Source organism: Nicrophorus vespilloides, unplaced genomic scaffold, assembly GCF_001412225.1.
Source record: "Nicrophorus vespilloides isolate i.1.1-1 unplaced genomic scaffold, Nicve_v1.0, whole genome shotgun sequence".
Lineage (NCBI taxonomy): Eukaryota > Metazoa > Arthropoda > Insecta > Coleoptera > Silphidae > Nicrophorus > Nicrophorus vespilloides.
In genome coordinates, this window is record NW_017099719.1 from 26511 (window position 1) to 50690 (window position 24180).

At 31.5% G+C, this 24180-nt stretch overlaps 1 protein-coding gene across 1 annotated transcript in view; it reads right to left on the reverse strand.

Annotated features, from left to right (window-relative positions):
* Positions 1-1366: 1366 nt before the first annotated feature.
* Positions 1367-24180, reverse strand: part of LOC108565357 (neuroligin-4, Y-linked-like) — a 52106-nt gene continuing 29292 nt past the window's right edge. The window contains exons 2-3 of the mRNA XM_017924780.1: positions 5411-5979; positions 1367-1785 (exon numbers count right to left, since the gene is read on the reverse strand). Of these exons, the coding sequence (XP_017780269.1) occupies positions 1560-1785; positions 5411-5664 (480 nt within the window). The 5' untranslated portion in view covers positions 5665-5979 and the 3' untranslated portion in view covers positions 1367-1559. The remainder of the gene's footprint in view (positions 1786-5410; positions 5980-24180) is intronic.

Genomic DNA, 24180 nt, shown 5'->3' on the forward strand with positions numbered 1-24180 from the left:
CAGGGTGAGTATTTTCTCCACGACGTTGCATGTATCTCCGTATTTTGATATGGTTATTATTCCGCGTAGTCTTGCAAGGATATTTGCTTAATCCTGTCAGCGTATTGTCTGGCACGTCTGCAGAACATCCTTTTTAAAAAATATACAACTATAAGGATGCGAATGAGGATGTGGATTTTTATTATTTTGCTTTTTCGAAATGTGAATAGCAGATGCAAGTGATATTTAAATTTTCGCCGCAGCGAACGCGTTTTCGTCGCATTCGCCACAGGATTCCCCCCAAAATAACTAATTAATTAATCCGCATTGCGAAACCAAACCCGGAGGGGTTGGATTCCGTCGTAGGAAGTTATCTCTCTGGAGATGCTTTAAGCACAGTTCGTCGGCAATTCCTCATTTATTCATGCGATTTAATATACGTGGAGTGTATTTATATTTACTTTAATAATACTCTGCAGAACATACATAAACACGAGCTTCAGTTGGAGATCAAAGCCAAACTGGATACGATAACAATTTTATATTTTTCTCTCTCATCATAATAACACTGCCAATAAAGTTTTATTATACTTATAAATATAATCTAATTGAACATCAGCTATTATATTAGTAAAGTAAAATCGAAGATTGAAATCATTTCTTCTCGTAATTTAAAACTATAAAATTAGTAAAAATCTACTGAATAAAAAATAATAAAACTTAGGAATTTATTGAAAAAATACCTTATATGTTTATGAGAACATCAATTTCTCTTTACCTTACTGATATAGAATAAAACCAATTAGGATATACATTTTTATAAGATATTTTTTTAATATATTTGGGACTTAAGGTATGAAATATGTGTGCTCTCTCGAAATATCAGGTAATATCATACACGATATTTGTAGTAACAGTCTCTAAGGATATTGTATTGGAGTTCCTTTACTGTCTATAAATCAAAAAATATACCATGAAATTCAATTTTTTCGCAATAAAAGTCCACATCAATGTAACAAGTGTGACGCATTGTGCGCGCGCGAAGTAGCGAGGAATGTAATAAATAAATTTGCAGAAGGATTTTTCAAAAGAGCATAAATCCATCGCGTCAGAAAGGCACGCAACGATAAATAATTTGCGATTTGCGGTGAAAACGCGCGCAAAATATGTTTGCTTTCACAGCTTCAATCAAAATTTCAGTAAATGAGAACGGAAATAATGACAAAAGCATAAGTTATTAACTACACTTGAAAAGTCTGTTTTTCCCAAATACCGGGAATTGCAATTGAAATTTGAGCAAATAATGCGGGACGACACTGTAGAATTTTCATTTACACTAAACAGTCTTAAAGCGAATGTTTCTCCTTTATCCGAGAATTCATTTGGGGCTTACGTTTAATTTAAGCTTCTTATAAGAATGCAGTCTAGCGTGTGGAGAACTAAGATGAGAAGTAAAAAGCTGCATCGACGAGATCAAAGATTATTTACTTGCTTTTCGAGGCTTGGAGGAAGGAGGGAATCCTTTTTTTGGCGTCTTTGTTTTTTTTTTGCATCGGAAAATACCAAAATTTTTGTAGTGTCTACTTACTGTTCCTGGGGACGTAAACGTTGAGGTAGAGGCAATCCTCACTCTGGTTTGCTAGTAGAGGTAACAGTTTTTCGAGGTACAAAAGACGACCTCGAGGATATTCGAATAAGGCTTCTGTTCTGTTGCCGATATCCGGAGGCCTCTGAGGACACACTGCACTAAATCTGTCCGCTAATCGCGTATTTTTCCACATCGATGGTGTCACAGGGGGCATATATCTAAAAAAAGATGCAAAACAAAAATACATCACATTTAGTTTACATCATAAATTAATCTTAAATGTATACATAGTTAACATGAACATTTATGTTGAAATTATATTCAAAGTGGTTAATAAGCATGCAATTTAATTTGTAATCCCTCTACGTAGTAAATCAATTATTGAAACTTAAACCTTTTACCCTAATGCATTAATCAATACATCAATAAATCTGAATGATAAATTCTACAGTAATAATACAATTATTATTACATATAAATAAATATATTCATTGTATCATAAAATGGTAATAACTTCACATAATATCGAATTTACAAGAACATAACTAGACTAAACAGAAAAAGTTTGATTTTGTAATAAAATTATACCAAAATGTTATTAGATTAACTTCAGGAAGATCATTACATAAAAATTCATCTCAATTAAGTAAATAAGCTAAGGAAAACAATTTATGTCATAACATCAGGTTATAATCTTAAGGTGCTCCATTGTACATCTTAAACAAGAGGATTCATAAGGATCTCCAACAATCAGTGAATCACAATCTTCTAAATTTTAATTACTACTAGCGATACCATGAGTAATTGCCCATAAATTTAAAAAAATCACTTAAAGTGTCACTTTAAATATTGATTTCCAGAAACATTTAAACATAAATTTCTGTAAAGTAGACTATGATGTTTCAATATAATTACGTCAAAGTTAGTCCTATTATGTAATAATCCCTATTTACGATGCTAATTCTTTTTAAAAAGAGCTAATTAGAGGGAGCTAAAGATGAATTGAACCAAACGGAAATAATGTCAAAGGATGCAAGGATCATAATGGAAAGCTTATTGCGGTTTTATTTAAAAATTCCCGAATGCAGGGTTTATGCTAAATGCGTTTAATGGTCCCTAAGTAATCTTTTCTCCAGCGGCAAATTAAATTTGTCCATAACTGCGCCTCCGCCGCGCGCGACGCCTTCTCTACTTTGCGCATGCAAATTTTTACGTAATTTTCGAACAACCCCGCAGCTCTCGTGCAACGCATTTTTTTTGTTCGTCATTTTCCATCCTCATTCTTAGAGCAGTTCAACGCGGCGTCACCGTACACTTGGTTTGGGGCGAAAATGTAAAATACGTGAGTGGGTATATCCCTCTGATAAAGTGGCTTTTGAAGTTTTGAATTTATATTTATATTTTGCTAGTAAAGCCAGGCAAAAAAAAAAGAACTGTGGTATGGAGCGCAAGAAAATGAAGTGTTTTACAGAGGAACGGTTTTATGTAACCGTGCGATCGCGTTGCAAATTCGCGGCATCGCTTTAAGGAATTTAAAGCACGTAGATTAGCTCGATGGCCAACTTGCTTTAAACTACGAATCCAACTTTTATGAGCGTTTTGCAGTAGAGCACGACGATCCTGCAGTTAAAGTCAAGTTGCATTTATTTCCTATTTTGCATCGCATCACGGGCCATGAACTTTATTCAATTTTAACTTATATACGACACGAGAAAATGATCATTCAATTTGATAAGTTGCCTAGTTTGGACCACCTAAATATTTGATGATTTTACTTGCTTCATTATATTATCTTCAACTTTCTCAAATTTTGATTTATAGAAATAACTTTTTATTACAACTGTCTCCAATTTACCGAAAAATTATGAAATTTATGAAAACTATTTGTTTTAATAACAAACATTGCATTAAACCGTAATTTTGAAGAATAATGTGTAGATAAATACAATATAATAACATATTTGCTACTTTACGACAACAATTACTTTAAATAAGGTCCAACTTAGACAACTGTCTAATACTTTTATAAAACGTTTTAGTTTTGAAAATAAAACATTGGTATCATGAAATTCTAAAGTTTGTGTACGAAATGTCAGTTCATTTTACGTCTGTTTTAATTATTCGTTTTTTTTTTCCTGTCCATTTCGCTGTAATCCTCCTGGGTGAAGGAGCGGAGTGAACGAATAGGGAAATGGTAGGTGGATTCTGTTTCGATTTAATTAAAACGTCGCCAACGTATCCCACGTAAACAGAATCCATTTGCCTAATCGCATCCACTATGTGTATGTGTAATTCATTTGCTAAATTTAATTTAAAGTGTGATCTGAATACGCTACATTCCCTCAGGACTCCGGTCCAATCTACCTGCAAGATCGTTTTACTGCACTCAAACGCATTCAAAATTCATTCAACAGGTTCACCTCTAATTGCTATAATGCATCATTAAACTGACTGAAAGAATATAAATAAAACTCGATAATAACAATCAATATGTTTTTCCATCATTCTTCTCAACTAAATCTACAATATCTTAAGGAATAAAAATGTTCATTAAATATTTAACCACAGTGTGCAAATATCAATAATAGTGAATCACGTTCAACGTAATCCATTCATCTGCAGCGTTTGCACAATCGAAACGCCATAAAGAAATTAATTGCTAAACATTAATTAAGAGCGCTTCCGATCTGTTTGATGGACACTATCGATCTGCAATTATTGCAACAGACGTAACACAGATACTCGCAATATTAAAATTGCATTTATGAATCGATGCGTGCAATATTGCACATGGACATTTTCAATGTTGCCACGTCCTGACGAATCAATTAATAGTAAATTGCGTGAAAATGTCTTGCACAATGGAAGCCTCGGGCTAAATCATTGTGCATCGTCGATGCTCTGACACTGACAAATTATCGAAATTTTGTTGCCGTTGTGCAATTCCTCTGTAGTATTCTTGAAAATGAATATGTTTTTTTTTTAATTTTCTATACAGTATTCACATTTGCTCAGCATAATTAATTGAATGTCATTCGTGCTCTTGACAGACACGTTTTCATGAATATTAATTGTTTAAATGATTCATGATGTTTTATCGCTTATTACGTCTTAATAATATTTATATTAATATACTTGAAGAGAAAACCTTTCAAAATGTATGTTTCAATACTCGAACATAATTTTCCCAAGAAATTATTGATTTACAAAGCACAAATTAAAACAAAACATCCATTTTTTGTTGTTTTCAAATATGAATTTTACTACACAACAATTTTTTATCTTTCCTTGAAACTATATTCCATGATTTATGAATTCAAATATAATTACCTATTCTTTATAAGTAACATACACTGGAACCTTGCTTAACGAGCAAAATGAATTGTAAAAAAATAACTCGCTTAACGAGCGACGTTTCGCATAACGAGTGACGATGAGAAGAGAAGTTTCGGATTGCGCGCCTGTTACATCATTTTTCAAACTTGTGTACACATATTATGTATATTTTTGAATATGTTTCAGTATACGGATTAAACTCGTTAAGCGAGATTCCACTATATATTATAATAAATTTGTTGTGGTATTTTCTTCTTCTTGTTTCAAATATAATACGTAGTGAGTATACAGCTTTATATAATGAGATTTAGATGATTGAGGGTCTGGAAATAAGCAGTATTTTCAAAATATTCGGTCTTGTGTTTCCTTTGAAACTTACTTTGTTTCTATCAAGTATTTTTTTACATCAGTTATAAAGCATAGTGTGTACAGAACTTTATACAATGAATATAAGATGAAAAAACATGTTGAGTTTATGGAAATAGGGAGTATTATTAGAATACAAACCTTAAACTACCAACTGGGGGAGTAGCATATGGTACACCGAGGAAGGCCTCAACGGGAGGATGGATGTGTATCATGACGCCACGCAGGGGTCCGTATTTGGTCCTGACGACGCGAGTGCTGTACTTGTGGACCAGCAAGGAGGCGCCGGTCCCATCCATCTGGACGAGCACCATCAAGATAACGGCGCTGAAGAGCGACGCGACGAAAACGACGACGGTATCGAGGTGTCGCGGCACATAGCCCGGCGCACGCATGTCGTCACCAGCGACCACGTTTCGAACATTCACGCGCCCTCATCGGTGCCCGTTACCAACCACCATCACCAATCTTCTTCCCATTACCAGCACCCATGATCACCCATTCCCATCGAACACCCAATAAATATTCTGTTACCGATTTATTAGCTCGTTCCGATCTCTGTAGACCGCCTCTCCCGTAGACCACCACCCCATATCGGCATCTCTGATTCAATTCAACCTTGCCACAATTCCATACGGCATCACCATGATTGTTTCTCCAAATCCACTTTCTTCAATCTTCCTCCTCTTCCTTCTTCCGCCCTTGCCAACCTGGAAATAATAAGGTAAAGACAATTAGGTCTCGCACATCTCTCGGGATCGTAGAATCTAATTAATTAGTTTGACATTTTGGCTGAAACGTTTTCTGTTATTCGGGGTTGGCGTTCGAGTTTATTATGCGTTTTAATTGCGTAAAGAATTAGGGCATTAGGCACGCAATGAAACGGCAACGAATTGCGCCCAAACGAACAACCCTCAGTGCGGGTGAGATAAGGAAATTTCATGGTGCGCGCAATTATCAGCGCAATTTCGCTGCAATGGCAGAAAGGACGAGACCTGCCAAATGGACCTGAAATTCTACCTGACATACGTACGCTCATGCTATACTTCTGGCATCCTTTGCTCTATTTAAATTACTTCGACCATTAACTACCAACTTAATGATCCTACATTTCACTTTATATTTTCAAATAAATTTGATTTAAAACAAGTCCCATTTACTTCACCAATGTTGCCAAATGACAAGTGTAATAACCTAATTTATAATATATAATTATCAAAAATAGCAAATTTACCATTTTCGACGTAGCTTTTCACCCATTATTTAATAATATAATCATTATTTCTAGACCTATAGAATTTTGTTATAAAATGAATCAAAAGTGAATCAAAAGAAATATTACCATTTGTTTGATTTATAATTATTAGATAAATATTTTATATAATTATTACAAGTAAATGAAATTAATTAATATGGAAACTGGTGTTTACCGCATAGAGTATTTTCAATTGCAGTTTCGCAAATTTATCAATTTCATCATATCGCTGTACCAATTTCAATGTAATACATGCTGCATAAATATTTGTTATTGATACGTCGGATAAATGGAAACGCATAAAAGGATTAAAAGTCCAATTGAATGAAATGATGATGATTCCACTAATTAATGTACTGCATATACTGGATGTATTCTAAACAACATTGAATGAAAATAGATGAATACACATATTAATTGGTAATTATACATGATTTGCTTCATTTACAAATTTCTTTTATTAATTTTTTACCGTGTCAATATTAGGAAAAAATGAACCATAATTCGGTTGCCGCGATAATTGGAAACATAGATTATGTCTAAAATATTGTTTCTATGTAATGAACATATATGTTTCCTTGTGTCACCATGATACACGTGTCATAGGTTTATGTCTCACGTCTATCTCATTTATTTATGTCTCACGTTAAGTATAATATGAATGCATCTTTTTCTGTTACAGTGAAACTCCGATATTCATCATTAATTCGTTCCTCAGGGGTGGACGAATATTAAAAAGGACGAAAATCAAACGATTTTTTTCGCAAAATTCTCTCCTTCGAGACTGAGCCGGTCAACTGACGATCAGTTGACTCGCTGGCAACGTCGGTTCTGAGAGGTGGGACAAATATTGAATTTTCGGACAAATATCAAACAAAAATGTCAACAAAAAACAGGATGAATATAAAAAAACGTGACTACATAATTTACTAACTATAGGATATTTACTTATACTAAGACAAGTAAATTAATTGTAATTGTAATTATATATTTATCTAGGTTCGAATCCTGGTCAAACCAGTCCCTTTGTAAGCCCTCTCGGTGCTTGCAACAATAGGGTCATCGTTTATTACAGATGGACAGACAAATGAATGAAGTTCAGCATACGGACCTTCAGCCAAGTCGATGGACAATGACAGTATTAAGGATACCAGAAGATTCAAAGTCAAAAGAAATAGTATAGCAAAGCATCAATTTACTACTAAAGTTAACCTACAAGACGACGGTCAACCAACAAATTTAAAATTAAATCATCATAATGATAACTATCCACCAGGAAAGAATATCCATTTAATGTCAACCGCGATCTTAAATTTACTCAATGTCAACATTGATGAACAGATTGTGAATAAAATTATACAACATTAAAAAAAATCTATGAATTGAATAAAAAATTTCTACTTTTAAGTTACTATGTTCATAAAGCGTATTCTATTGCACTGCAAAATGTATTATTAAAATAATAAATAATTCAATACGTTTCAATTGAAATACGAGATTTGATTTACTGCACGTGACTGAGGAAAATATATTAGAAGGCATATGCTATTAGCGAGCGGAGGAACGACTATGAATATGAATGGAATCGAATAACTCGAGTGGTTCACAAAATATGCAGGTTAATGCTTTTTCGTTCGCAGTTCATATATAATAATTTAGTTTTATATATTCTGCTTTCAATAATAATAATAATTTACTGGGCAAACAAAATCAAACAAAATAAATATAAATTACAAAATATAGTAGAAATTAATGCAATCTAAATATTGATTAGAAACACTTAAAAAGAGTAATTTAATTATTATTATCAAAATTTTAAATGTCACAAATTTAATGACTTTTGATAATCTTATTTTATTATTATTATATAAAGTTTTTAACCTTGCCTAATAATTAAAATGTTATACAGTGGAACCTTGCTTAACGTGTTTAATCCGTTCCAAAATTTCCGCATTTTTACTCGTATAGTGAAACATATTAAAAAATACACATAACATGTGTATACAAGTTTTAAAAATGATGTAGCAGGTGTGCAATCCGGGACTTCTCTTCTCATCGTCACTCGTTATGCGAAACGTCGCTAGTTAAGCGAGTCATTTTTCTTACACTTCATTTTGCTAGTTAAGCTAAATGTTCGTTATGTGAGGTTCCACCGTATAGTGAATATTATTTATAATTGTGACACTATATATAAATGAGGAGTACCAACTAAAATTTATACCTGACAGCGCAGCAATTGCAGCTGTCAGTTCAGTTTCAATGTCAACGGAGTTTGTGGTAGCCAATAATAAATAGTTAGTATGTCTGACAGACAATTACATCTCAAATTTCGCATAAATTTTATGCGTATCATTCAAGAAGTATCAACAGTATTAAAAAATCATACATGACATTATTTTAGTTTAAAGTAAGGGATTACCTTAAACGAAAATAGATTTATGCAAATCAGGATGTCCGAAATTCTGCGGTTAAAAAGATATAAAAGTCTGAACATCAAAAATAAAAAATTGAACGAAAGTTCTGGTCCCCCCTGTAGAACGTGGAGCTAAACTAATTAATGGTGTGTAGCGCGCACAGAATTAATGAAAGGCAAACTTGGCCGTGTGCATGAATATGGAAATTCGAGCACCTGCCCTGCGTAAAATTTACGTTTATTTATTTATTTTTATACTTTCTGCTTATGCTAGATGTGTGTGTGTGTCTGGAACGGGATGGTATGGGCGGTCACCCAAATTGTCATGCCTTGCCATACCAACCCTCTCGGACCTCGAGGTTTTGCAAATGCCCCTCTTTTGTTTATTCGCGCACCAACCCTTAACAAGTGATAAAAACGTCCCAGCAAAGTGGCCGAAATTGTTATTTAATGCTGGAATTTGCGTCGCCCTCGGCTACATTTAAATTGGGCCACAATTTATTGCCGCCCCCTTACATCTAATGATCAAAAGAATGCGAAAGCAAACAATTAGACTGTCTGTACTTTCGAATTCAACTTTGCGCGCGCGAAACAAAGTTTGCTGGCGCCTTCCTTTGTCCTCCGACTCCTTTCGCTTTCCACTTATTGTCCTGCCTGTTTGCATACATTTCTAATAAACTCACTTAGAACAACACCTTCCTAAATGCTCGCACATAACTTTCCATTTAAAACTCTGCAAAGATTCAAAGACAAACGCTCCAAAATTAATTGGCGTTCTCAGACTACAATAATTCCTAAAACTTTACACAAAATCACTTTTGAATTTCACTTTTCTTACATTATTTTCATCTTTTAATTAATAATCATATGTTTTAATCAAAGCTTCAATACATAATTTGAAAGTGTAATATCTTTTTTAATCAAGACAACAGATAACGTGTATCAAAAATCACACTTAACTTTCGATAAAAAAGTTAAAAATTCTGTATTTTCTCATGGAAAATTCTGTATTTCCTTTGGATCTTTTTAATATATTCTTTTGATCTTTCGGCTGCATGGAACATAAATAAATGTGAGTAAAACCAGTTATCTTTGACTGTGCATTGCTTCGTTATTGCGATAGCAAGTAAATATATTACATTTTTATTTTTTATATTTAAAACTCTTATTTAGTTGTAGATCATTTTAAATATACACCAGCATGCATTTCCATTTCGACTTTTTTTTTCGTTATTTAGATGATTTTTCTTTTTTGCGGGGTGAAAAATATTTTCTTCCTGGAAATATGAGTATTAGGGACTAGCCACAAATATTTGCATACTTGCCTATATAAACTTCGAAGAGCTTTTGATGGTTGTACATGAATACTTGACTTCATCAAATACGGTAGAATATAAACATCGTCTCCTCTATATTCCATTCAAAGTATATATGCTAAAACTTTATTGACATTTAATTACGTATTTATATACAAAACAATCCCAAAATTCGAAGCCACAATTACACATTTTTTGAATGTGTCACATAATTCAAATTGTTCTAATCATCAAAATTGGTTTCAAATTGTTCACACTTAAATTTTACTCATGTCCAAATTCTGTTGTTTATATTAGATCATATAGTAAAATTATCCTCTCATGGTTTAAATATATGGATCATATTTATTTGTCCATTTGTTAATTTAATTTCATGAATTTGAAAATATATATTTTTATGTGATTATAATGAAGGGAATAGAACTAAAATTATATTTTGGTAGTTAGTAGATCTAATAGATATTTATGTCATGTGTGGTGAAATGAGAAATATGCTGTGGATTAAACATTATATAATAATTTCAATAAAGTTTAATATTTAAAATTAATTATTGAGATAGTTTCTATTAACTGGATGAATTTCCATCCATATAGAATACTGCGGTATTGGATCGAAAATATTTATGCTATTTATAGTAAACGCGCAAATGGTTTGGAAATACGAATTAATTTCACTATAATTTTGGTTTTGCGGGGTTTCCGGATGTCATTTGGCGAGGCAATGGAAGTCGGATAGGGGAATGGTGGTGGGTTGGAGCACGGGGGTGAGCTTGGAAATTGGAAAATCGACGGGTGAGTGAAATCTGCATTAAAATTCACAACGAAAACAGATTATATTCGACGGTGGTGTACATTATGCTCTCGAAGCGGTGGCCTCCATCTAGTCCATGAACACCCACTAGAAAGCCCCCATCATAAATCACCCTTCATATTTTATCGAATAACGGTTTGTAGGATATTTCACTAGATTATTGTTTCTAAACGGAAAACCTTCGCCCGTGCACTTAAATCATCATCATCGAAACTACATATTTGTTAAAACCTTTAATATTTCCATAAAATATTTAAATTTGCTTCTGCTATATTCAAGTCATTTAAAAACGTAAAAACTTAAACTTTAATTTGAATTATACAAACGATATTATAATAAAATAGAACTTAATATGAAGGTTTTTATATCCAATTACAATAGAAAATCAAATTGTACTACCAAATACATTATAGGATCGAATATTGCTATAAAAGAAAATTCAGATTAGTTATGTTAGGATCAAGCCTTAATTTAAAGAAATACAGAACCATAGAAATTGCATATTTACTTTTCTACTTTAATCTCAATAGAAAGTTTTTTTACTAAAATTTACAATTTACATCAAAAAAACTAATACTTCCATCAGTGAAGATTCACAATAGTACGGTTTTTACATTTCAAGACAAATTAAATTTGAATTGTGAAAAATAAAATAAAATCCTAAAAATTTAGTGCACAAGATTATTTTTAATACATAAATAAGCATTTTTTTTTCTTTATACATTCAAATCTCTCTTTATACTATTTATTGTATGTGGTTTTAAACTCATCCATTAGTACGGTTGCAATTGACGTATAGTTTTTTCTTATGTAACTTAGACACTCATTAAACTTCTTTTTAGTAGATTTTTTTGCATAATCTGGGTATAGACTATTTCAAACCGGACTAATCGAGGAACTTAAAAAAAACATAAAAATGATCCTTTAAGTATTTTTTAGAACTTATTTTTATTTAAGTCAATTAAAATATAGTTTATTTTGACATTTTTATATTGGATCATTCTTCCATCTATTATAATTAATATTTTCACGTATGAAATATTTTAGAAACACGTATGTAATAAACTTTATTAAACTTACTTATCAATTTAGATTGAAAATAATTAAATAACATTTGATTATTGAAAGAAACCAAATATAGCGTTTTTGCAAGTTTATATAATCATTTACTTTTTCTCATGTTTATCATGTAAAGCTATTAAGTTTAACTTATTGATTACTAAACTTCTCAATTTATTAATTTTATTTGATTTAATATAATTAAAAATTGACGTACACTTTTTTCTTATGTAACTTAGACACTCATTAAACTACTTTTTAGTAGATCTAAATTAACAAAATACTCATTTACTAATTCTCAGGTTGCTGAAGTCTATATAAAACTAATACATTTTATCAATCTGCTTCTACTTATTTCATTGAATTGTTACAACTGTTGCAATTGATTTTATTTGAACGCACTTACCTGAAAACTTGAGTATATTAAACTTGCAGATGCAATAAAGAAGAAACCGTTTATGTCTTTCAGTTACAGGTGGAAATGAAATGTTATACCCAAAACAGGACGAGATATAAAAAAAGCAAGCGAAAAACGAGCTTATTTCGTTTCCCTTTTTAGCCGACCATTATCATTACGCCTTTCTTTTATCTGCGAGTGTTTATGCTTCCTCTACATCATATGCAGCCCTCCATTAATTTTATACTCACGTTCTCAAATTACATTACATCTAATTTACACCCGCTTTGCGTTACGTAGATGACTGAAAAAAAAAACACAGGATTTTGCATAATTTAGCATCATAGTCGCTGTGGACGGCAAACAGAAAGTTTTATATATGCGCAAAACATAAAAAAAATTGATATGACATTGTACTTTTATAAATAAAAATATTGATGCAGATTTTTGCTTTGTACGTATACTTGTGCCTAGGTTATTTTTTTTTAATTAGGGGTTGATGGAAAAATGAAAAGTTCTTGATGCAATTAAGCCCATGGCAATTGAAACGGAAAACCGGATAAATCTGAATAATAAATTGTATAGATCGGATTGATTGATCGTCCATGCTTCTCCATTAACGCCGTGAAATAAATCAATGTAAAATATAAATATCTGCGTGAGCTGTCCTGTCGTTGCATTGTCCTGTTTTTTTTCTTTGTTTCTATGCGTAAGGTCACAAATTTCAACGTTTCCAGTGGACATGCAGCATCCGTTTTCCATTGTAGTGCGACAATGGGGGCCGCATTCAGTCGCCCGGAAGGAAACGCTTTTAATTCATTTCGAACTAGATGGAAACGCGATTTCCAATTTATTCGCAAAGTTTCCAGCGATTTATTTCACTTTAAATCGAAACCGAAAAAAAAACTAAATAAATACATATATACCAGCAACAATAACAACAAACAGAGAAGACGGAGGAACGGAAGTTTTCGCTTTGAGCCAATTTTATCTGCTGCTCTTGGCAAAAGCAGGACGAACTGAAAGATCGTCCATAATGGCTGCAGGAAATGAAACATTCATTTCTCTTGGAAATTTTCTTATATTTTCCTCTTAATATATATTTTATTTTTGTGCCGTTGGCGATGGAAATAATTAAAGAAACGCCCGATCGGTGTAATTTCGGTGCGGGCGTTGTGCGGTGTTAAGCTTCGAGTGATTGATACGGATGCAAGAAAAATTCACGCTCGTGATGGATTGCTCTTAAGATAACTTCCTCTTCCGAAAGAAGCTTTAATAAATCTCACTATAATTAACTGATCAGCAAAAATGTTAATTGGAAATCAAATTGCACGGACGGGCTTCAATTAATTAACACACCGTTGGTGCTACAATAAAAAAGGGGGTTTCATTATTAGAGGCTACCCGACCATAATTTAGATTTTAATCCTCGACGAAGCGAGATGCTCTTTAATTAATGAAGGAGGATTGGAAAGAAGGTGAACAAGTGTTTCTCGAGCATTACTTCTTTTATTTATTCTGTACAATGTCACCACCAGTTCTTTATTTTAAACATTTTATGGTCTAATATAATATCAAATTTATACCAACAACAAACTACATATTTTCATATGTATTTTATGTGGTTAATAAAACTCGTATTGCCGTATTTTCATACTTTCAAATTACAAGTAGTAAATAAGTTTATTCCTTCAAAATATATGTTATTTTATGCATACTTGTTAATATAGATATTCAATGACAAATAAATACAGCAATACCTCGCATAGTCTGGGTTCTATTTGCAACCCGACAAAGCGAGGAACTTAAAAATTCATAAAAAAAACGATCCGTAAGTATTTTTAGAATTTATTTTTATTTAACTCTATTAAAATATAATTTATATTGACATCTTCATATTGGAACATTCTTTTATCCATAAACATTAATATTTTCATTACTTTTTTTTATAAACTTACATAGTCTGGGTAATACTAGACTGTTTGAAATCGGACTAATTGAAGAACTTAAAAAGCATAAAAAACGATCCTCAAGTATTTTTTAGAATTTATTTTTATTTAACATTTTCATATTGGAACAATCTTTTATCTATAAAAATTAATATTTTCATTACTTTTTTTATAAATTTACATAGTCTGTAATCCTAGACTGTTTGAAACCGGACTAATTGAGCAACTTAAAAAGCATAAAAAACGATCCTGAAGTATTTTTTAGAATTTATTTTTATTTAACTCAATTAAAATATAATTTATATTGACATTTTCATATTGGAACATTCTTTTATCCATAAACATTAATATTTTAATTACTTTTTTCATAAACTTACATAGTCTGGGTAATTCTAGACTGTTTGAAACCGGTTTAATTGAGGAACTTAAAAAGCATAAAAAACGATCCTTAAGTATTTTTTAGAATTTATTTTTATTTAATTCTATTAAAATATAGTTTATTTTGACATTTTCAAACTGGAACATTCTTTAATCTATAAACATTAATATATTTTTTTTTATAAACTTACATAATCTGGGTATAGACTATTTCAAACCGGACTAATCGAGGAACTTAAAAAAAAACATAAAAATGATCCTTAAGTATTTTTTAGAACTTATTTTTATTTAAGTCAATTAAAATATAGTTTATTTCAACATTTTCATATTGGATCATTCTTTCATCTATTATAATTAATATTTTCATTACTTTTCTTATAAACTTACATAAGATGTGTGTGTAAATTTAGAATAAGTCCTTTTATTACATAATTATATAATTATCCTTTTATTATACTTATTGTCGATTTAAATTGAAAATAATTAAATAACATTTAATTATTGAAAGAAACCAAATATAGCATTTTCGCCATTTTATATAATGATTTACTTTCTCTAATGTTTATCATTTAAAGCTATTAAGTTTAACTTATTATTCAACATATTATTTTGGTAAACGATATTTTTTTTCATAATTTTTAAATATCTAATATGCAAAATAAAATCGAATAGTTTCCATTGTAAAAATGATTTGAGAATTGCTCAATTTTTTATTTGATATTGAAACTTAAGTGGTTATTGATTGTACGAAGAAGTTAACATTAATAACAGAATTTAAATATTTCAATTTAAAGTACCTTCTGTTGCTTTAACAAGTATACGCAATTACGTGCTTAATTAAATCCTTAGAATATATATGAAACATACAACTGTTTTTAGATGTATATCATGCACGTTCCTACTACAACCATGTACATAGTACACTTAGTCCAAATTGAAGCGATATTTATACGCAGTTGCACGTGGCGGAAATGAAATGAAATAGTGGAAGTTAAGCAGAAACCGTGCATTGTAAATTTCCTTAAGTATCACAGGTTGAAAGAGCGTACGTTCTGCGGTTTAGTAATTTAAAAGATAAGCTGTTTTCGCGCGAAATCCAGAAGCTTTTGCGTTTACGAAACCCAATTATCTCCAAAATGTATTTATATATATATAATTTTGCCACTGACCCAGATTCCCAGAAACCCCGAAGACTAATTTATTTTATTCGCGTAATGCCAAATTGTGTCCATAACGGAAGATTTATTTCTAACGACTGTCCGCTTTGATTAATGTCATAAACAACCCGGATATCGTAAACACTATATCTACAAAAGAGATTATCTAATTTCATTTATTAATGTAAAAATATTCGAATAAGTAATAAAAGTAAATTTAAAATAAAAATAATAAATATAAAAAACGATTTTTTTCTATAATAAGTTTATGTTTGAAAACGCATATTTTACAGCTATTTATTATAATGTAAGATTCTTGGAAAAGCTACTTTTCAATGTACAGCGTTGAAAGACCGTCATAGCTAGAGCTTCCGTGATTGTATAGTTTCTATAGGGATGAAAGTGTGTCGAAAATAATAAATTACTATACCATTAGATAAAAATAAGTAATGATTTTAAAAGAAATATTGAAATAAATTGATTAAAGTCAATGAAATTTTATAAAGGCAACAACAAAATAAATACAGCAATACTTCGCATAGTAACCAATTCCGCCAATATTCCTTGCCTGTTTTAAAACGGACTAATCGAGGTACTAAATAAACAACACAATAACTATAACTATTACCCCATATTATTACCCCTATTACATAAATAGGTACATAAATGATGTTTTTTTTTATTGATACATAACACCCTCATTACCCTCAAGAATTCAGTTTTACCCCATTTGCGGTAATTTATACCGGTTCCCCGAGTGGTATAGAGTAAAAGATTATTACATCATTTATGTATAATAAATAATTTTGGAGTATACTGAATCCGGACTGATCGAACACGCACTATGCGATGTATTTATCTATAATGAGGAAAAACATTACCAAAATTAATTATTATATCATTACTTTTTACTAACTATCTTTTAATTATGTACTTGCGAGGTAAATGGGTAAAAATAAAAAATTTAAGAACAAATTGTATAAATGTATATAGTTTCAAGTGTAGAATAAAGTTGTGCTATGAAAAAGGGTTGTAAAGATAAGGAAAAGCAAAGTATTTTAAACTACGAGTTATGAGAATACATAAGAGATTACAGGAAAAATATCAATCATAAAAAGAAAGGGTACCCTCTTTATAGTTGCTATTAAAGGGATGCGAAGTTTATCAACGGGAGGATGTTTCAAATAAATATCACATAAACACAGATAAAATCAGATAAAAAGAGTAAACTACAAAAGATTATATTCTTAAGTTTTGTAAAGATAAGAAATATACAGTAAGACCTCGTTTTGCACTTTTTCCGTCTGATATAATGCTCTAAACTTACTGATTTTACTATACGTTAACGTGACTTTATTTAATATTATTTCGTTTAGTACTTATCCTCTAAGAACGTATCAAGGTCTTACCAATATTTTTAAATATACATGATTGTAAAGAGTGTCCCAAAATTAAAGCAATATTTGAATTTGCCGCCATTTGTGCAGTAAAGTGTTGGAAACCCTCCAAAAAAAAAACAATTTGACACTTTACTGCACAAAGTGCGGCAAATTCAAATTTTGCGTAAATATTGGGACACCCTTTATTAGAAAATATGGTTACAAAAAATGTATTTTGTTGTCAATTGTAAATTTTAAATAAATTCAATAAAAATTAATAAATATTATTAAATATGTTAAATAACAAGTTTTAAAATTAAATGGGTAAGTAATAAAAAAAAACTATATGAGAAATAGAGATAGAGCGTTACATAAATTGCAGCTATTGTGCAACGGCTGTCGAGCGAAATTATACCCCCGGTAGAATTTCGCATTGTGCAACAAAACAAATCTAAAATGGTGACAAACAACGCAACAATGGAAATAATTTAGAGTAAAGTATTCCTAAAATACCGTGAATACGCTTTTAATTTGAAAGTCCAGCAAGGGTATCATTTTGTTTACAAGGGTATTAGCTGCGACTACTATAGGTATGAGGCAATAAGAAGCGTGCAAAGTTTGTGCGGAAAAATTTGCATTTCCCTAGAAAATTAAAGTTTCTACTGAAAAAAATAAAGGAGCTACACATTGGTGCGCTCATGCTTTGCAAACACTTTCCGAGTTTCCTGCATAATATAAGTGCATTACATTTTAACAAAATTATAAGGAATAAACATTTTCTTAGTGCAGTTTTAAATTTTCATTTTTTAAAACGTTAAAACTTACGTCGGAATAACGTTTTCTTATTATTTTCGTAAATAAACAAAATTTTCTTATTACAAAGTACTAAAGATGTTCAATAGAAACCGATTATAATACAACAATATTTAATATTTATATTAAGTTTATTTACTTATACGAAGTTAATTTAAAATTTTAAATTAAACTATAACTTTATCAGAGGCCAAACAGGAGCAGGCCTTTCCTCTCACTGCGCGAACCTTCATCCCAACCTCCGCCATCTATCTATCTCCTTTACTTTGTAAACTATCCTCGGAAAGTTTGAGAACAAGGAGGGAAGAGGCTGCGAGAAGGAGACGAAGAAAATGTGTGTGGGCGAATGCTTTGTTGTTCATGAATATGAATTTATCCGGTCCGCTCAAGACGTTGATGGACAGAGCTAGAGGAAGAAAAAATAAATAAAAAAGGAAGAGCATTAATTATTAATGAAACAAGGCCCCTTTCGCGCGCTGATTCATTCCATGAAACTTAATCTTGACCATTTACGCTCTGCATTATGAAACATTTTCACGTCAACACCCTTCTTATAAGAGTCATTCTCGCGTATAATCTCGGCTCATTTCTTTTTTTTGCTTGAATTTATAATATGTAGAATATATGATACCAGGCATTTGCATTTTTAAATTAGAAACGAAGAAATGTGATGCGAGATTGCGTAATGCACACTTCGACGATCTTGGCTGATGATTACTTTAGCTGTTTATCATGTGCATTATGTATTTTTGGTTTGTTTTCAAGTTTTAAACTGATTTTTTTATGGTGTTTTCGAACCTATCACAAACTTTGAATAACATTTCTTCAAGTTGTTACGGAAACTCTTAAATTCTCTAAAGATATCTTGAGAAAAGCGCAGTTTCAAACACACGCTTTAAAGTATTTGTAAAAAGTAAAGAATTTATTAAAATGTAATCATCAACAAATTTCAATTTTGATTATATATTTTATATTATTTTTATAATATATACTTTACTTCTTTGTAAAATCATATCCTTGTCATTTTAGTAACAAATACCCGGCGTATCCTCCAAATATTTCAAAGAATATATATTATATAATCAAAAATAAGTAAATCTATTAAATTAATTATTATAATTAGAAAGTATAGCGTAAACTAGTATAGTGTGACAATTTCAATGTGTTAAAGTTATGTTTAATCATCATGATTAAGTTTTAGTAATTAGAAAATATTTGCACGATATTAGGCCGATGTAATGAAATAACGGTAGAAATTTATACGCGGAGCGTGAAAGCATCTGAATATCATAAATACCAAGTTCGATCATGGTCTGAGCATGTTCTTAATACAATTATGTTAATGGCATCGCCGTCCGTCTGGTAGAAATGTGCGTGTTTTGTATAGTGTCTCGCCGGTGTTCTTTATCATTCAAATCCCGATCCGAAGCCCCGACGGCATTCCAAATTCTTTAAGGGCTGCGAAATTGCGAATACTTTCCGAGGAACATCGCAGATCCGGAGAAAATATCTACATTTCATTTTACAAGAATAAAAAGAAATTCCAGTCCCATATATACATACATATACATAGATGCGATACGATGCGGTTCGCTCATTCAAGCACGGTATACGAACCTTTATTTATGCTGTTTTTGATGTCCAATTTATACAAGAAAATAAAAGAGGAAGATAATATTTCTGTTGTAACTACGACGTGCAACCCACTTCTCCACGACCTAATATGCATGTGCACGCAAATGGAGCGTATTGTGGAATGGGATTAGTAAATGCACTTATCCGCTTTGTCGTTGGTTGTATATTTTTGTCTGCACAAGTTTTTTTTCGCAAATTCACAACAAGCTTTGTATGTAAAATATGATATTTCTCGAGCAATTAAAAACATATATTTTTTATAGGTGTAAAATATTTCGTATGCAATTTTCACTAGAGTGAAAAATATTTATTTAAAATAAAAATGTGTAAAATGTCTGGCATCCGAAGCTTGTTTCGCTTCAATTTCCATAGTTTATATAAAATTCAACAAAATAATGTTTCAAAATGTATATGTAAATTAAGTTTATTTAAAATATATTTACCATACAAAGTAACACTTTATATTAAATTTATTTATAAACATAATGTCGTTATAAAATGCATAAATATATATAATTTTAGCATATATAATTATGAAACGCAATTTTTCAAAGCTTAATACGATATAAATAAATGTAAAGAGGAAATATCAAATTTCATTGTTAATTTATGGTTAGTCTTTAAAATAAATTTCTTTTTTCCTGGATATTTTTTTTACCAAGGAAGAGAAAAATTTAAAATTAATTTTCTCGGGAATTGAAATAAAGTTAAATTAATGAAATTTAGGAGTTAGATTGTAAAAATTGTTATTAACCACTTTTTATTTCCATTCGAGAAATCATATTTATATACAGAATAATGAAAAAAGAAATGAAAATTGTACTTGAATTTCTGATTACATGATAATCACAATATTGAAAATACGTTTCACATCGAAAACAGTAGTAATAAAATATAGATTATAGATTTCTATAGATAGATAGATTTCTGATTTATAATTATATGAATTTTTCGTATTTTTCCATGTTTGCAAAAAAAAAATATTGGGAAAACGGGAATTATAAATGATAATAATGACTCTCTGATAATTGGTAATAAATAAAAGAGTTGTGATGGTATACAATATTCAACAGTGGTTGTACACTTTAGTGTCAATAGACTGCGGTATTGTGTTTGCGGCTCGAAACTACATCAACGGTGGGGCTTTAATTAAGTATGGTTATAGTAAAATTGGTAAATACGTGGGTAGTCCGAGAAGTAAAGAAAACACACAAACAATGGAAACAATGAAAATATCTTTATATCTCATTATAATTTTCTTTTAGCTCATTACACTTTTCCCAGCAATGTTCAATCACTTGTCTATAGTGATAAGCTCTACAAATAGCCAGCAACCGCAAACTCTAGCTTTTCTTTGTTGGCAAATCTTTTACCATATATTTAAGTTTGGAAAGAGAAAATAATCCGAGGGGGCTAAATCTGGCAAATAGGATGCGTGAGGAAGCAATTCAAACTTTGACTCATTGATAACGGATGCATTGCCAGGATTGTAACCAAACTCGGCACTCATCTTGCACAGCTTCTTCATCTCCAAATTTTCAGTCAATATGTACAGCACTTGGTGCATGTCATCTAGATCGCCCACTTTCAGTCGACAGTCATTCAATACTATTTTCTTCATCATTTCAACTCATTTGTTCGACCACTGCGATGTTCGTCTTGGCGATCAAGTTTAAACTCTGCCACCTAATAGTTTTTTGTTCTAAATGAAGGAGCACACTCCCCCAGAGTAGAATTCAGCTCGGCTTAAATATTGGTTGAACTGAGGAAAATGAAAGTATTGTGTACATAATGATGACCAATTTTTTCCCAGCTCTAACAGCGTTCACTATTCATGACTGTCAAACAAATACTAAATAACGTAGCGTCTTCAAACTTACACATTATAAGCTTGATACTTTTGATCACAAAAACCGCCATTTATACCTGACAGTACGTCTGGGACTACCCTCGTAACATTGGCTATGACAATGAAGAATACCAAAAAACTGCATAATTGTTGAACATTAGACAGATGTCAGGTGTAATTGTGTGGCATTGTTTTTCCGTGTGGATTGTTCGGTTGTGCGTTATTGTTCCGTTTGGAAGATGATTTGCGAGCGGCTGTATCTATCTGTGTGCATTCGTAATTGCGATCATTGCGCCGCGCCGGCAATTCGCGTTTATTTATGGATGCAAATTGCTAGACATTATATGCCGACGCTATTTATGCTAATGGCGCTTCTTTAATAATCGACACTTCGGTGCGCGCCGCTCCCGGACATAAACCCCGGCAATTTTCATCGGGGAAGTTACGACCCCCGCCGCACACTGATTACGAGCCCTCCCGTTCATACCCCCTTTTCGACCTACTGCCACTTAGATTATAAATCGCTTCTGGCAAATTAACAGCACGTGTCGCATTACATTCATCAACTCTTTCAGCCCGCGACGTATCTGCAAATACAATCTATTATACGCTGCACACACCACACCACTATCAATATTCCACAAACCAAGGAAAACAACGATATTCCATCCCTTTCATGTCATTATTATTAATAATCCGAAGCATATTATTATGCAATATACAAATCCGTTTATAAGGCTCAACTATTATTGTGCATTCAAACGATACGTAAAAATCTAGACAATAAAGTTTGAATAAATAACAATAAATTAAAGTATTTTATTCTAAATTAATAAAAAAAAGACACTTCTAGACCAATAGAGGCATCCAATAAATATTTTCTAAATCTCATTACATAATCCTGAAATCATATCTACATTTAATGTGGCGAATGTTGCAATATCACATTGAAAATTTAACCTATTTAATTATTTATAGTTTGCTAAACTAAAATTTACTTTATTTTTAAATTTAATATATAATTATTAAGTTATAGTTTTTTCGTCAATGTTGAATAATTAATATTACGTGCTTTATATTCTGAAATGTATTGAATGTATTTTTTTAAATTTAATTAAGTTTACTTGCTTTTGTTGTGAGAATAGTATAGGAATTGAATTTAATTAAAATATCAAAGCAATGATACAGAAAGGGTAGTGTGTTGAATCTAATATATGTGTTGGTGCGGTATAAGGTCGATTGTATAGTCCATTGTAAAGGGTGCAAATCAAATGCGACACGATTAAACCGGATCGCATAGAGACAGAGAGGGTTGGAAGGCTGTTCGACGTTCGGACGTGAAGCGAGGGCGGTTCGGGGCCGTACCGTTCTGTTCCGTTTCGCTCCGCGTTTAAATTACGATCGACTTTATCGGGTTTAATTGAGACGATTTCTTTTTGCGCACGGAACCTGCACCGTGCGATGCAGTGCGGTGTCCTTTAATCGGATAATTGCACAAGAGCTTCGTACCAAAAATCCTGGAAACCCTCAAACTTGATTACTTTCGGACCACTTGAAATTTATTTTATGCTTCTACCACATGGAACGAAACTATAAAACTCCTGTCGTCTGCTTTGTTTTATGGATCCTCTTGCAAAGTTCATCCCCACGATAACACCACCCAACTATAATGTTACTACCTCTTTAAATTAATGCAGCACAACGACAATCCGAATCTTCGGCATAATTAGCTGCATCCAATAAAACGTTTCCACAGTGTTCACAACAATAGTCCATTGTTCCCTTACCCAATCTTCACAGCTTCAAATATATTATTGCTTATATCAAAAACTTCATCAGAACCACATTTGCACACGACAACATCTTTCCAATTAATTTTCCTTTCCATTGATTTATTTATATTCATTTCAACTTAAGATTTTACCTCTGTTAATTATAAATTTACTTATTTAAATGTGTACTTCAATCAGATTGTTTCACATAGTCCGGTTTTAAAATTTCAAACCGAACTAAATTTTAATTGAAAAATAAATAAAAAATATTAGACAACATTCAATTTTGATACATAAATGATAAGTTTTATTTCCTCTTTTAGAGCAACTGTATAGATCTCAAATACTTCGGTTTCAAACAGTCCGGAATATTATCAGAAACAATTACCCGCACTATGTGAGCTATAAACATCAAGAATTTTAAATGGTAACTATATATTTACAAGTAATTATATAATTATAGCAGTGACATTATGCAATTGTTCTATAAACATTTAATTCAGTGTATTTTCTTTCTAATTCACATACAATCGCATATTTATCATTTCAGTAGATGTATTTAGAGAAAAAATATCTAGCTTTTATCCATTATATTTTTTCATCTCGGATTTCTGCCACAATGGGAAGGCTAACTCCGCCGGATGGAATAAATAAGCAAAACAAGCAACGGATTCTCGGATTCTTTTCAGGACATAAAGAAATCTGTCTGAAAGAAATATTAACACGCG